Here is a 14,672-nt window from a genome sequence, read left to right as displayed (position 1 = left end):
TACCACAGCAATTGCCTGCATCAAGTCTCTACAGTTGGAAAGTTTTAGAAATACAGAAGCTCCAACTCTTGGAATTCCTCAGTCAATGGGAATTTGAGCCATGAAATATCTGGAAAGTGCTGGGTTGGAGAAGTTGCACTTACAAAGTTCTTTCTTTCTTTCTTTCTTTCTTTCTTTCTTTCCTTCCTTCTTTCCTTTCTTCTTCCTTCTTTTCTTTCTTTCCTTCCTTCCTTCCTTCCTTTCTCTTCCTTCCTTCTTTCCTTCCTTTCTTTCCTTCCTTCCTTCTTTCCTTCCTTTCTTCTTCCTTCTTTTCTTTCTTTCTTTCCTTCTTCCTTCCTTCCTGCCTTCCTTCCTTTCATCTTTCTTTCTTTCTTTCTTTCCTCCTCCTCCTCTCCCTCCCTCCCTCTCCGCCCTCGGGTAAATAGCTATGATGCTATGGCTACAGTATAGATACAAGATTTAGTCTAGTCTCTTTCAAATAAGGCAACTTTAAGATGTGTGGACTTCAACTCCCAGAATATCCTTGCAGGAATTCCCAGCATTGAAGTCCAAACATATTAAAGTTTGAAAAATACTGGCTTAGAATGTGGAGATAGCCTTGAATAAAATACATAAGTGTTATCTGGGATCGTCTACATGCACAAAAATATTGAAAGGGGGCCAGAGATTTGAGCACCAACCACAGTCTGGAGATGCAGACCAGATTAAAATAAAAGCTTTCTACCAGCTTTTCTTGAAGCCTGATAAAACCTTAGTTTTTTATTTACTTACTTACTTATTTACTTACTTGGTTGGTTGGATTTCAGTTATTAGATAGACCAACAATAAATTCTCCTTGGTGCCCCTACTCAATTGATTCTACCAGTGATATTTTTGTTACTATCTGAAACTCTTTCTACTGGGAATAGGATGAAATCTATCCAATTGATGAGTTCCTAATTTTTTTTTTCAATCACCCACTTGAATTAAAAATAAAACTTTTTTTTCGTGAGTGAGATGATCTTGTTTAGGAGGGAAAAATTGTACCTTCTGTTAATATCTTTTAAAAAAAAACTTTTCTCAGCTTCTTCCATTTGGACAGTTTCACTGGCTGAGTCATAACTTCACAAGGGACCAACCCAATCATTCAGTAAACTGAAGCAGATGCTTCGAACAGTAGCTCTGGGATGTCATGCATGGATTACAGAATTAATTCACTATATTTTTATAACCAGGTACAGAGGGTTTTAATATTACATATATCTGACCCCAGATAACCCTGTTGGCTAATTCCTCAAGTTATTTATCTGAGGAATGGACCAACAGGTGAAATTCTCAAGTAAATTTCTCAGCGAGTTTGGGGGAACCCATCTAGTAAAATAACTTGCAATGACTCACCCTTGGTATCTCACAATCAACTAGTCAAAATATTATTACTGTACAGTGAACCCTCGAGTTTCGCGTCCTCGAGCATCGCGAAAGGGCTATTTCGCGAGTTTTGAACCCGGAAGTAAACTCCACCATCTGCGCATGCGTGCCTTTTTCTATGGCCACGCATGCGTAGATGGTGGAGTTCCCCAGCTGGGAAGCTGGGCGGCTTCCCTGGGTCTTCCCCCTCTTGCCCCGGTAAGACCCCAGCGGCGGCGCGAGCAACGGCGTGGGCGGGCGGGCGGCACGCGCGGGGACACCCCAGCTCCGCTCCCCAGCTGGGAAGCTGGGCGGCTTCCCTGGGTCTTCCCCCTCTTGCCCCGGTAAGACCCCAGCGGCGGCGCGAGCAACGGCGTGGGCGGGCGGGCGGCACGCGCGGGGAAACCCCAGCTCCGCTCCCCAGCTGGGAAGCGGCCCCAGCAACGCGCGCGCGCTTGGGGAAACCCCAGCTCCGCTCCCCAGCTGGGAAGCGGCCCCAGCAACGCGCGCGCGCTTGGGGAAACCCCAGCTCCGCTCCCCAGCTGGGAAGCGGCCCCAGCAACGCGCGCGCGCTTGGGGAAACCCCAGCTCCGCTCCCCAGCTGGGAAGCGGCCCCAGCAACGCGCGCGCGCTTGGGGAAACCCCAGCTCCGCTCCCCAGCTGGGAAGCGGCCCCAGCAACGCGCGCGCGCTTGGGGAAACCCCAGCTCCGCTCCCCAGCTGGGAAGCGGCCCCAGCAACGCGCGCGCGCTTGGGGAAACCCCAGCTCCGCTCCCCAGCTGGGAAGCGGCCCCAGCAACGCGCGCGCGCTTGGGGAAACCCCAGCTCCGCTCCCCAGCTGGGAAGCGGCCCCAGCAACGCGCGTGCGCTTGGGGAAACCCCAGCTCCGCTCCCCAGCTGGGAAGCGGCCCCAGCAACAGCGTGGGCGGGCGGGCGGCACGCGCGCGGGGAAACCCCAGGCGCAAGCAACGGGGTGGGCGGGCGAAGGGCGGGCGGCGGTGGAAGTAAAAACACCATCTGCACATGCGCAGATGGTGTTTTTACTTCCGCACCGCTACTTCGCGAAAAATCGATCATCGCTTGGGGTCCTGGAACGGAACCCTCGCGATGATCGAGGGACCACTGTATTTGATTTATATGCCGCCCAATCCCATAGGACTATATCTAAAACTACGGTATCTGGTTACCTGTGCTTTGCTACAAAACTGAACTCCTTAGCATAGAGCAGAATGTCTAAACTCCCAGCCTGCAGGCCCGATGAGTCACATGCTGCCCATGCCCACTGGCAGTTGGAACAGAGTTCTTTTCGGGGAGGGAGGAGGAGCAGAACATCTAACTCTTTAGCATCAGAGCATGTTAATAATTAATAAAGTGCATTTTCTGTTTGTCCGTTGAGCTATTTTTTTGCACTGAACCCTCCAGACTGCAAAAAACAGCACAATGGGCAAAACAGAAGTCTGTTTTTCCGAACCTGCAGTTTTTTCACCATCCCAGGCTTTGGTGAGGCCTGTGCACACATGCTGGGATGGGAGGATTATGCACATGGGCAGGGGCCGTGCGGGTGTGTGTGCACACACACACACACATTCACACCCTTTTGGCATGTAAACCAAAAGGTTCGCCATCAGTGATATAGGATCTCCTGCCATGGGCAGGGAGTTGGATTGGAAGATCTCCAAGGTTCCTTCTAACTCCGCTATTCTATTATTTTAGTGATTCAATTTCTGTAAGTGCTCATCTTAGGCAGGTGTATTTGGGTGGCCAATAATCATAAATCACATGTTAACCAAGGTGAGAAATTTGTGGATGCTTCGTATGTTTTTGTGGCCTACAACCAGTAATGGGTAGCCAAAATTTTTACTGATACTGTGGGTGTGGCTTGATGGTCATGTGACTGGGTAGGAGTGGCTTGCTGGCCATGTGACCAGGTGGGAGTGGCTTGAACGATCATCATCATTCAAGTGAACTGTTAAGTCCTCGACTTACAATGTCACCAGTGTTGCTCTCTGGGGTGACAATTTGCTTTGCGTTTCCACGCTCTCCTTCCTGGCTCGCCCCCTGCCTCAGGCTGGGTAGCAAGGCGAATGGGTGCCGATCAGCTGTTGAGAAAAGAGGGGGGAGGAAATGGGCCCCCTGCAACTCCTGCTGGTGCTGGTCTCCCTGCTGCTTTCCGAGGAGGAGAAAGAGTATAGTCAGCTGGAGCTGGGCACACAGCTTCATTTCCACCAGTGGAACTGCATTCCACCCCATCCTGCCTGCTGCCCACCCCTGCCTACAACCACAACAGCTCTTGGCAAAAGAAGCCATGTCGCAGCTTGTTAAATGATGTGATGTCATCCAAAAGATCTGGCTGCTATTCTAAGACCTTGCCACAAAATCCCATCGCCTTTCCTCTGTGCTTCCTTCTTAATACTCCCACAATTTGTTTGGTTATTTCCCACACTCTCCGTTCAACATTTTAGCGGTATCCTTCTTTTCTTCCTCCCTCCCCTGCCTTCCTTTGTTGCTCTAAACCAGTGTTTCCCAACCTTGGGAACTTGAAGATATTTGGACTTCAACTCCCAGAATTCCCCAGCCAGCACATGCTGGCTGGGGAATTCCGGGAATTGAAGTCCAAATATCTTCAAGTTGCCAAGGTTGGGAAACACTGCTCTAAACTACGAGCCAGCAATTCACGCTAAAGCTGCATCTCTCCTATCTTCCTGAAATATATCACTCCAGAAGACAGGTTGCATTTAAAAAGAAATTAATTGTCCTCCTTGTTTGCTTTCTGCTCAGGATGCCTCCTCCTTCTCCTCCTCACCCAACGTTTCAATTGCTAGCTTAGTTCCTGCTGAGTATTTACTCCTCTTAAATATCATCTGCCACTCACAGTTTTTCCCCTATTCTCAAAGCATACTTGTAAAAGTTTCATGGCGAAGAACTAAAAGAGGGAGTCAACCTATTCTCCAAAAGCACCCAAAGGCAAGGCAAGAAACAATGGATGGACATTAACCAAGGAAAGATCCAACCTAGAACTAAGGACAAATTTCCTGACAGTGACAACTATTATCTAAGGCAGTGTTTCCCAACCTTGGCAACTGGAAGATATCTGGACTTCAACTCCCAGAATTCCCCAGCCAGCGAATGCTGGCTGGGGAATTCTGGGAGTTGAAGTCCAGATATCTTCCAGTTGTCAAGGTTGGGAAACACTGATCTAAGGGAATGGCTTGCCCAGAGAAGTTGTGGGTGCTCCATCACTGGAGTATTTTAAGAAGAAACAGCCATTAGTCTGAAATGATATAGGGTTTCCTGCTTAAGCAGGGGGTTGGACTACAAGACTTCCAAGGTCCCTTCTGTTGTACATACTCCTGGTCAGTTGGAGGATGATGAAGAAATTGAGGACTCTGATACAGATAGTGTTTATGAATTAGTGGTGGGCACCAGGGTTACAGGTAGTAGAACAGGTGGGAGGCCAGCCACAGGATGTGGCTATGAGTCCAGAATCTAGCGAGGAAGAATCAGATGTTCGATGGGTCAATCCTAAATTCAGAAGGGTCCAAAAACGTAAAGAACAGGTGTTTGGAAGAAGATATTAAGGGGAGGAATGGGTTAAATACTGTAGTGATGTATTTGGTGCGTCAGGGGGTCAGTGGGGAAGAAGGGTGGAGTTTCAATGTTGTAGGGCTAAAATGAAAGTTTTTTTCTGTTCGGCTTCCAAGCAAGCAAATGCATTCTGTGCTATTTTACAGTCGTTTCTGCTGTTCATGAATCATGTTGTGAGTAAATAAATCTTGTTAAACGGAGAAGACTGGGAGGAATGTATGAGGAATGCAATTAAGAAAGATAAGGGGGAGGAAGAGGAATGTGGCAGAACGAACTGTAGTGAATTCGGAAGGGAAGATAAATAAAAATGGTGTTTCTTGGTTTATGAAATACTGCATTTAGTAAGAGTTATTTGTAATAGATAAAAGTTCTACCAGAAACAGAACACCTTCTAACTCAGATAGTCTATGTCAGTGATTGCGAACATGGGTGCCACAGGTGGCATGCAGAGCCATATCTGCTGGCATGGGAGCTTTGGCCCTAGCTCAGCTCCAGCGTTCAAGTTTGTGCTGGCCAGCTAATTTTTAGCTCACATGGAGAGAGCCTCCGGGGGAATGGGGCAGGGCATTTTTACCCTCCCTGGCTCCAGGGAAGCCTTTGGAACCTGGGGAGGGTGAAACACGGCCCACCAGAAGTTGAGAAACAGGCCATTTCTGGCCTCCAGAGGGTCTACAGGGGGCGTATTGAATTATGGGTGTGGGCAGTCGCGCATATGCAGTGATGGGCTCCTACAGGAACGGTCAGGAACGCAGTTCCGATAGCAAAATTTGGAGCTCCACCCCAGAGCACCCAATTTGCACTAAAAGATGTTGAAACAAAATGCATAAGCCACACCCACAGTGTGGTAGTAAAAATTTTGGTAGCCCATCACTGTGCATATGTGATAATGCACGGCCACACTCTTTCGGTACCCGAGGAAAAAAAGGTTTGCCATTACTGGTCTATGTTCTAAACAGAACCAGCACCTGCTTTAAAGTACCTTCCTTCATTCTATTTTAAGGCTGTCTTAAAAGAGAAGTTTGATGTCTGCCTCTTGACTGAGATATTCTGACATATCAGATCTTCTTTGATATAGCCTTGAAATGAAAGGAAGATGGAAAATGTTCATTCTTCTCACTTTCGTTGCACCAGAAGATGAAAAAAAAATAGTTTTGCCAAGAATTCTCCCCGCTGCCCCTTTCTAACCGATTCTATCATGCTCTCTTTGAGGTTTTCCTAGTGTCGGGAAGAATCAGAGAAAGAGAAACAGCGATTTGGAATATTCTCTCTTCAAAGTTCAGAATAGCAATGTTGAGGAAAGAGTACAGAGAATAGCAACAAAGATGATTAGGGATGGAGGTTAAAACATTACAGTCATTGCAGATTAACACAGTTGGAAGAGACTTGCAGGTCATCTAGTCCAACCCTCTGCCCAAGCAAGAGACCCTACATGTTGCTTCTTGGATGAGAAGTGAAACGTTTTCAAAGAAAACCCAGAAAGTCCAGTTGCCTCTTGAAAAAGCACCGTTGGGACAACCATGACCCGGAGCGGTGGTTCTCAACTTGGGGGTCGGGATCCCTTTAGAGTTCGGACGACCATTTCACAGGGGTCGCCTAAGATCATGGGAAAAGACAAATTTCCCCTGGTGTTAGGAACTAAAGCTTCTGTTCTGGAGCCTTGGAACATATTTTTACAATCTGACCAATCAGGCGTTTACAGTCGCGGTGTCCATCAGACCTTCCTGCCAATCAGCTTAAAGCTCTGTTGGGAGAATTGGTGCTAGATTTATGGTTGGGGATCACCATAACATGAGGAACTGTATTAAGGGGGTCACAGAATTAGGAAGTTTGGGAACCACTGACATGGAGGGTTGAGATTCTCCCTAGGCAGGCATGTCGGAGAGCACCATGAAAGAAGCTAAAAATTGCATTAACAATTCATATGAGAACGTTTGTCCATCTTGGGTTTATGCTCTGTGTTAAAGGAGATTGAAGAGATAATTGTTTCGTAGCTATATCCAGGATTGCTATTGTGTTCCTGGAAGTTAGAAACTCACACATAGCTGAAAAACCATAGAAATTATGGACGAATCTAAATATGAGTTTTCAAGTAAAAGGAGAGAAAGATTCAAAAGATAGAAAAGCAGGATTATTTGTCAGATTCTGTTGGATTCACACAACAGGCTGAAAACCTAAAACTGGATTGACATAACACATAATCCCTGTGCTCATATAACATGCTATGTCCACCCAATAAATCATACTGTGTCTTAAGGTGAGAACCTGAGTTGTATAACATCCTAAAACAAATAGCTGGATTTCCACAACATGCTATCTCAAGAAGCAACATCTGCAACATGTTATCCTCTAACCCTCCTCTAACATGTTATGTAAATCCAGTCTCTCAAAGTTCTGAATTCCAGAGAGCTTCTATGATTGATGGCAAGATATTTCAGGGGTGAAATCCAGCAGGTTCTGACAGATTCTGGAAAACAGTAGCAGGAATGTTGAGTAGTTCAAAGAACCAGTAGCGGAAATTTTGAATAATCCGAGGAACTGGTAGTGGAAATTTTGAATAGTTGGATGAACCAGTAGCGGAAAATTTGAGTAGTTTGGAGAACTGGCAAATACTACCTCTGGCTGGCCACAGAGTGGGGAGAGAATGGGGATTTTGCAGTATCCTTCCCCTAGAGTGAGGAAGGAATGGGGATTTTGCAGTATCCTTCCCCTACAGTGAGGAAGGAATGAGGATTTTGCAGTATCCTTCCCCTAGAGTGAGGAAGGAATGGGGATTTTGCAGTATCCTTCCCCTACAGTGAGGAAGGAATGGGGATTTTGCAGTATCCTTCCCCTAGAGTGAGGAAGGAATGGGGATTTTGCAGTATCCTTCCCCTAGAGTGAGGAAGGAATGGGGATTTTGCAGTATCCTTCCCCTACAGTGAGGAGGGAATGGGGATTTTGTAGTATCCTTCCCCTAGAGTGAGGAGGGAATGGGGATTTTGCAGTACCTTCCCCTGGAGTAGGGGGAATGGAGTGGGGATTTTGCAGTATCCTTCCCCTGGAGTGGGGAAGGAATGAGGATTTTGCAGTATCCTTCCCCTAGAGTGGGGAGGGAATGGGGATTTTGCAGTATACTTCCCCTGGAGTGGGGAAGGAATGAGGATTTTGCAGTATCCTTCTCCTGTTGTGCCCACCAAGCCACACCACACCCACCAATCCATGCCCACAGAACCAGTAGTAAAAAAAAATGTACACCAAGACTCTTACCTTGAGAAACAGGGCACCTTTTGAAGACAAGGCATCTGTTCCTTTCCCGTTGGGGTAACAGTGATAGGCAGCATCCATAACTGGGTAGCGACTGGCAAAAAGCAGGCCACTGTTCACAAATTTGAAGCTACAGCAGCCATGGCAGCTGTAGACTCCAACGTCATAGAGAATGTACTCAAAATAGCGGTGCAGCTGATTTTTCAACTTCTCTGCCGCCCTTTTGTCAAACACTTCCTGCAAGCACAGGAAGTCCAAGTTGGCAGGAAAGAAAGCAGAGATCTCGTGGTCGAAGAGCTCATCCATATTCTTCTTTTTCTTCACCGAGGTCTTCTTCATAAGCGAGGCCTTGTAGAGGAGTTTACTGTTGACGGTGCTTTGGTCAACTGGACCATCTCCAGAGCGCATCTTCACCAGGGACTCGCGCGAGGCAGTACAGCTATCCAAGCTTCCAGAATCCCCTTCTTTTTGCTTATGGTTGGGTGTTTGAGCTTTGGGGATCTCAGCTTCCGATTCGGGCGAACAGTTGACGCCTCCCTTGCTGTTATTCATGTGGCTGCCCATCCCATCGGCTTCTAGGTCTGAAACGTGGCCATTATCCTCACCACCTATACGCACAATGCAAGTGTTGCCATCTTCTGCGTTACCAGCATCTCCTCCAGCTTTGGGATCCCTGCCATCTTCATAGTTAGAACCGGCATTGTCCCCTTTATACTCCATGGACGTGGTTCTCTTAATGCCCGTGTTGGCCGCCCGATTATTGCCATCTCCACCTTGCGGCGAGACGAGGCTGCTAAAGCTGGCGGCGCTGATTGATGTGTTGGTGGGAGAATCTATGTAGATTTTGATTTGGGGCCTACTGGCCCCATTCCGTATCCTTCGCCCAACTTCCTTCGCTCGGGCCTGTGTGTTGAAAACATTGTTTAATCTCGCCAAGGAGTCTGGCAACAAGCAGACATTGGCGCTGCTAAAACAAAAGCTTTTCCCATTGCTGGCCGCCTTCCACTCGGTGAGTAAGGTGGATCCGTTGATCTGGCTTTTGTCCTGTAGCCTGGAATAAATGTATGGATGTCTCACGGACTGGAGAGGGGACCATAACAGGAAGCCAATCAGGGCGAAAGGAAGGGAGACCACCAGCAACGCTAAGTAGATGGGAGTCGTGATGATGAGGCAGAGAGCGTGGAAGTAGCACGGGTCATCTCCCCTTTGACGTTTCTCGTAGGTGGTAGGCACAAAAGAAGCCAGGAGCCGGTCCCCGAGCCAATAGCATGGGAAGATTAAGCCCCAGGAGAAGGAATGCAGTGCAGAAAGAAAGCCGTTAGGAAATGGGGAAGTGTATAAAACCATTGCAACTCAGTTAAGACACCCCTTCAGCACCATCTACATGGTGTCACCACCATCCGCCATCCATCAGAATCTGGGTTTGCAGGCCAAGAAGGGGAACGGACATGCTCCTCGCAGTTGACGTTCTCTGGATTGCAACGAGCATTTATCCTCTGAAGGACAGCAACTCAACTTCATTTAGGAGGAGCAGAAGGTGGGCTGAGGATTCCTGTGAGCTTCAAAGGTCTAGAGGCCTCAGGTTGTATCATTTCTCACTGCAGGCAGCACGTAGGTTATTGGGGCATGAGAAACAGAAGTGCCTGAAAGGGTACAAGAGAGAGAGAGAGAAAAAGAAGGAGGTTGAGAATAGCTGTCAATTATCAGATACTTGCCGGCGACAAGGAAATTGCAATCATAAGTGGCCATCACACATTACACAAAGCTTATGATGTGCATAACCAGGATTGGAATAAACTATTAGTGGGGTTCCCCAATATTGTAAGCTACAGTTTATGACTTGGGTTCACTTAACCAGAGGAAAAACTCTGGGGGTTAGCCTCTGTTTTTTTCTGGTGATCACACAGGATTACTAAACAAAAGGGCATGCTATCCAACTGGATTGTTCAACCTCAAGACCATTTCTATAATAATAATAATGATATAACACAAAATTTACTTATTGTTTAGATTTTAAACATACAGAACTTTATGAAGTAAAATAAATTATGAATAGTTTCTTTTTAAGATATATCTATCTATCTTTATATTATGATTATTAATCATGGAAGCCATCGAGATAGAAAAACATCCCCAAAATATGAACAAGCCGGATGATACTTCCCACCTACCAGATATCTGGAAACCAGCCCTCATTAACAAACTATCCCAGCCATAGAAACTGAAACCAGACTCAGAACACAGATTGCAAAGCAACCAAGTAGCCTGCAAGCTCCAACTACTCAGGATATCACCCCTAATCCACAATCATTAACTAATCAGCATACCTCAGCTACATCAACGACCCCAGATGTTACCCCACTGACTCACCAGGAAGTTTCTACACAGCAGGCAATTGCTGAGCCATCAAGCCACACCCAGCCACCAGTATTTATAGAAGGAAGGCAGCTCAGGTCTCGCAGTGTTCGCCTTAGAACAAGGACAGAAACACCAGCCTGAAGATGACGAGTGAGACCTCGTCGAAACGTCGCCAGAAATTTCCAAATCCTACACGGGAAGAAACCCGAATATACCAAAACCGTCATACCTGTACCCGTGAAAATCTATGAAAACACATATATATATGTGTGTGTGTGTGTATATGTGTGTATGTATATATATACTGTGTGTGTATATATATATATATATATATATATATATATATATATATATAATTTTTATTAGCTATATGTTACAATATTAAAATTTAGATAAAAGAGATTTTATTATTCTTTGCATTGATGTAACTTTTTATAGTAAGATAGAGAGGAAGAATTTTTATTTAGATTTTTAAGAATTGATAACGTTGCATAAAATTAATAGAAAATTTTAAATGAGGAGAGATAAGAGGCTCCATTATTTATGATTGATTTTAAGCATTGTTGTTGTGATACAGTATATTGTTTTATTTTATGGTGGAGAATCTGGCAATTCTTTCTACAAAATTATTCCAGGTGTTCTGCTTGATCGTTCAGTTTCCATGAGGGGGGGTGGGGTGGAAACAACAACTTTGACCTGCAGAGTTTTTTAAAAAAGGAGAAAAGGTGCTGGAAACATTTTATACAAGGGCCCACTAAGAAGCCAATTGTTGCTTCTTTGTGTTTGGAACAATGAAGGAAAAGGAAGGAGGGTAATTAATGGAGCTAAAATGCTGGTTTTTAAATTGGTTAAAATGAAGATGTGGCTAAATGAAGGAGCTGTCAAATCAACATTACCAGCTCCGCTTGGTTGCTAGTCAGAAATGGTTCCTGTGTAGATCATTCGTAGTTATTTCCAGAGAAACATGCACAGGAGTGGAGCATAAATCACTGAAAAAATGTATCTGGCATGTTGTTTATGGTGAGCTCATTTGGCAATGCTGCCTCTATTCCCTTAGAGGAGGCCTTCTTCATGTTTTTGATCATGGATGTCCCCCTACCATACAGATGGAATTGGTCTGTTTGCCTCCTCCGCTTGGGCACACCGATTTGGTCCCCAGGTTTCCACCCCCAACCATTTGGGCACTGCCATTTATTTATTTATTTATTTTTTGTTTGTTTGTTTGTTTGTTCGTTCATTCATTCATTCATTTTCTCTCTCATCTCTCTCTCTCTCTCTCTCATATTTCTCTCCTCTCCCTCTCCCTCTTCCATCTATCATCTATCATCTATCATCTATCTATCATTTACCATCTATCATCTATCAATCATCTACCATCTACCCTCTATCATTTATCTGTCATCTGTCATCTGTCTATCTATCTATCTATCTATCTATCTATCTATCTATCTATCTATCTATCTATCTATCTATCTTCTATGCCACCCAATCCCATGGGATTCTCCTTGGCCAATTCGCTGAATGGGCCCAAAAGCCCGTTTACCTTGGCCTTTTGGGGCGCACGTGACACTTTGCTGCCAGCCAATCAGAGGAGCAAGAAACGGAAATGGAATGAGGACGCTCATCTCTAACCTTCACCACAATGCCAGTCAATGATCTACTGACCACTGGCACTGCTTGTTCTCTTCCACTGGCTTCCCACTACATGATAGTAATACCAACTTCCCCTGTGAACATTCTCCACAAGAGCTGTGTGCCTTGTAATCTTATTTTCCAGATAACTCTCGTAGCAGTTTCAAATCCTGCTGGTAAGACATTTTTGCGGGTTGAAGGGGAATGGTGTTTTTATTCTCTCTCTCCCTCCCTCCCTTCCTCCTTCCCTCTGTCTCTCTCTTTCATATCTATCTTCCACATTTATCTTCCATCTATAGTATCTATCTATCTTTCATATCTTCCACCTATCTCTCTATCTTCTATATCTATCTTCTAACTCTCTTTCATATCTTCCATCTCTCTCTCTCTTCCATATCTATCTTCCACATTTATCTTCCATCTATAGTATCTATCTATCTTTCATATCTTCCACCTCTCTCTCTATCTTTTATATCTATCTTCTAACTCTCTTTCATATCTTCCATCTCTCTCTCTCTTCCATATCTATCTTCCACATTTATCTTCCATCTATAGTATCTATCTATCTTTCATATCTTCCACCTCTCTCTCTATCTTCTATATCTATCTTCTAACTCTCTTTCATATCTTCCATCTCTCTCTCTCTACCATATCTATCTTCCACATTTATCTTCCATCTACAGTATCTCTCTATCTTTCATATCTTCCACCTCTCTCTCTATCTTTTATATCTATCTTCTAACTCTCTTTCATATCTTCCATCTCTCTCTCTCTTCCATATCTATCTTCCATATTTATCTTCCATCTATAGTATCTATCTATCTTTCATATCTTCCACCTCTCTCTCTATCTTTTATATCTATCTTCTAACTCTCTTTCATATCTTCCATCTCTCTCTCTCTTCCATATTTATCTTCCATCTATAGTATCTATCTATCTTTCATATTTTCCACCTCTCTCTCTATCTTTTATATCTATCTTCTAACTCTCTTTCATATCTTACATCTCTCTCTCTCTTCCATATCTATCTTCCATATTTATCTTTCATCTATAGTATCTATCTATCTTTCATATCTTCCACCTCTCTCTCTATCTTCTATATCTATCTTCTAACTCTATTTCATATCTTCCATCTCTCTCTCTTTCTCTTCCATATCTATCTTCCACATTTATTTTCCATCTATAGTATCTATCTATCTATCTATCTATCTATCTATCTATCTATCTATCTATCATATCTTCCACCATATTTTTTTTCAAGGTCTAAAGCAGTGTTCCTCAATTTGGAGATGGGTGGACTTCTACTTCCAGAATTCCCCAGCTGAGCACTGACTCGGGAATTCTGGGAGTTGAAGTCCATTCATCTTCAAATCACCAAGGTTGAGAAGTATTGGTCTAAAGGAAAGGCAAAAAAAAAGAGTTTGCATAGAAGAGGAATGGCTGGATAACGCAAGAAGAACTTCTCAGGATCATTCTATTTGTAGCTGTTCTGTAGACGATGACAGAAAGTCTCCAGTGTTATAATTATGAACTTTTAAAAGAGGACCAGGTGTCATGTTTTTAATCATCCAAGCCAAAAAAAATTGCAGCCAAGAAAGTAATTTGTTTAGCTTAGTTTGCATTTTAACGTGTCCTTATCTATTTTTGCATGTTCAACGTGAGATGTAGATCTGTGCTCTAGAAGTCATAATTTTCTGCATTCTGCAGTATAGTTTGCCAATTAAAATATAAAACGATCCCAGTGACCAACACGATACATTTCTGAAAGTGCTGTGGAAAAACTGTTCCATCAGGGGTGCTAATTTGCCTGCCAAAACCACCAACTTGGGTACACATCGGTAGAACTGCAAATAGAAAAGTGTACATTTGGAAAAGCAAGCACACACAAAATATACATTTCAAGGCAGATATCAAAGAAGGTTCTTGTGCGAAAAGCCCCAAAAATGAAAAACAGAGCCTAAACAAAAATCAACACATACATCAAATTGTATTATTCTACACCAAGTGTTTCTTGCTGGCTGAGGAATTCTGGGAATTGAAATCCTCACATCTTAAAGTTGCTAAATGTTGAGAAAATACTAATGCACCAGGTTTCCATAGAATCATAGAGCTGGAAGGAACCCTGGTAGGTCTTCGAGTCCTGCCTATGACCAAGGCAGGAGTCCTCATATAAAATGGTTGCCCAATCTTTTTTGAAACCCTCCAGCAGATCGAATCTCACCAGGCTCAAAGTTGACTCTGCCTTCCATCCTTCATAGGTGGGTAAAATGAGGACCCAGATTGTTGGGGGCAAATAGGCTGATTCTGTAAACCGTTTAGAGAGGGCTGTAAAGCTCTGCAATTGAATTCATGGCAGAATTTTTTTAATTAGGTATTATTAGAGGATCATATGTTAAAAGTGTAAGATACTTAATACAGTGTTCCCTCGATTTCCGCGAGGGATGCGTTCCGATACCACCCGCGAAAGTC

At 44.3% G+C, this 14,672-nt stretch overlaps 1 protein-coding gene across 2 annotated transcripts in view; it reads right to left on the bottom strand.

The window, feature by feature from the left end:
- SMPD3 (sphingomyelin phosphodiesterase 3) overlaps positions 1–9,560 on the bottom strand; it is a 55,730-nt gene extending 46,170 nt beyond the window's left edge. Inside the window, exons 1-2 of one of the 2 annotated variants that reach the window (XM_070760476.1) lie at positions 8,745–9,560; positions 8,217–8,714 (exon numbers count right to left, since the gene is read on the bottom strand). In XM_070760476.1, coding sequence (XP_070616577.1) covers positions 8,217–8,714; positions 8,745–9,560 — 1,314 coding nt within the window. Of the gene's footprint in view, positions 1–8,216 lie in introns of both variants that reach the window. The other variant, XM_070760475.1, reaches the window with a different exon arrangement.
- Positions 9,561–14,672: the final 5,112 nt, after the last annotated feature.

Source organism: Erythrolamprus reginae, chromosome 9, assembly GCF_031021105.1.
Source record: "Erythrolamprus reginae isolate rEryReg1 chromosome 9, rEryReg1.hap1, whole genome shotgun sequence".
NCBI classification, from domain to species: Eukaryota; Metazoa; Chordata; class Lepidosauria; order Squamata; family Dipsadidae; genus Erythrolamprus; species Erythrolamprus reginae.
Note: the sequence above shows the minus strand (reverse complement) of the source record. Positions and strands in the feature narration are given on the sequence as shown.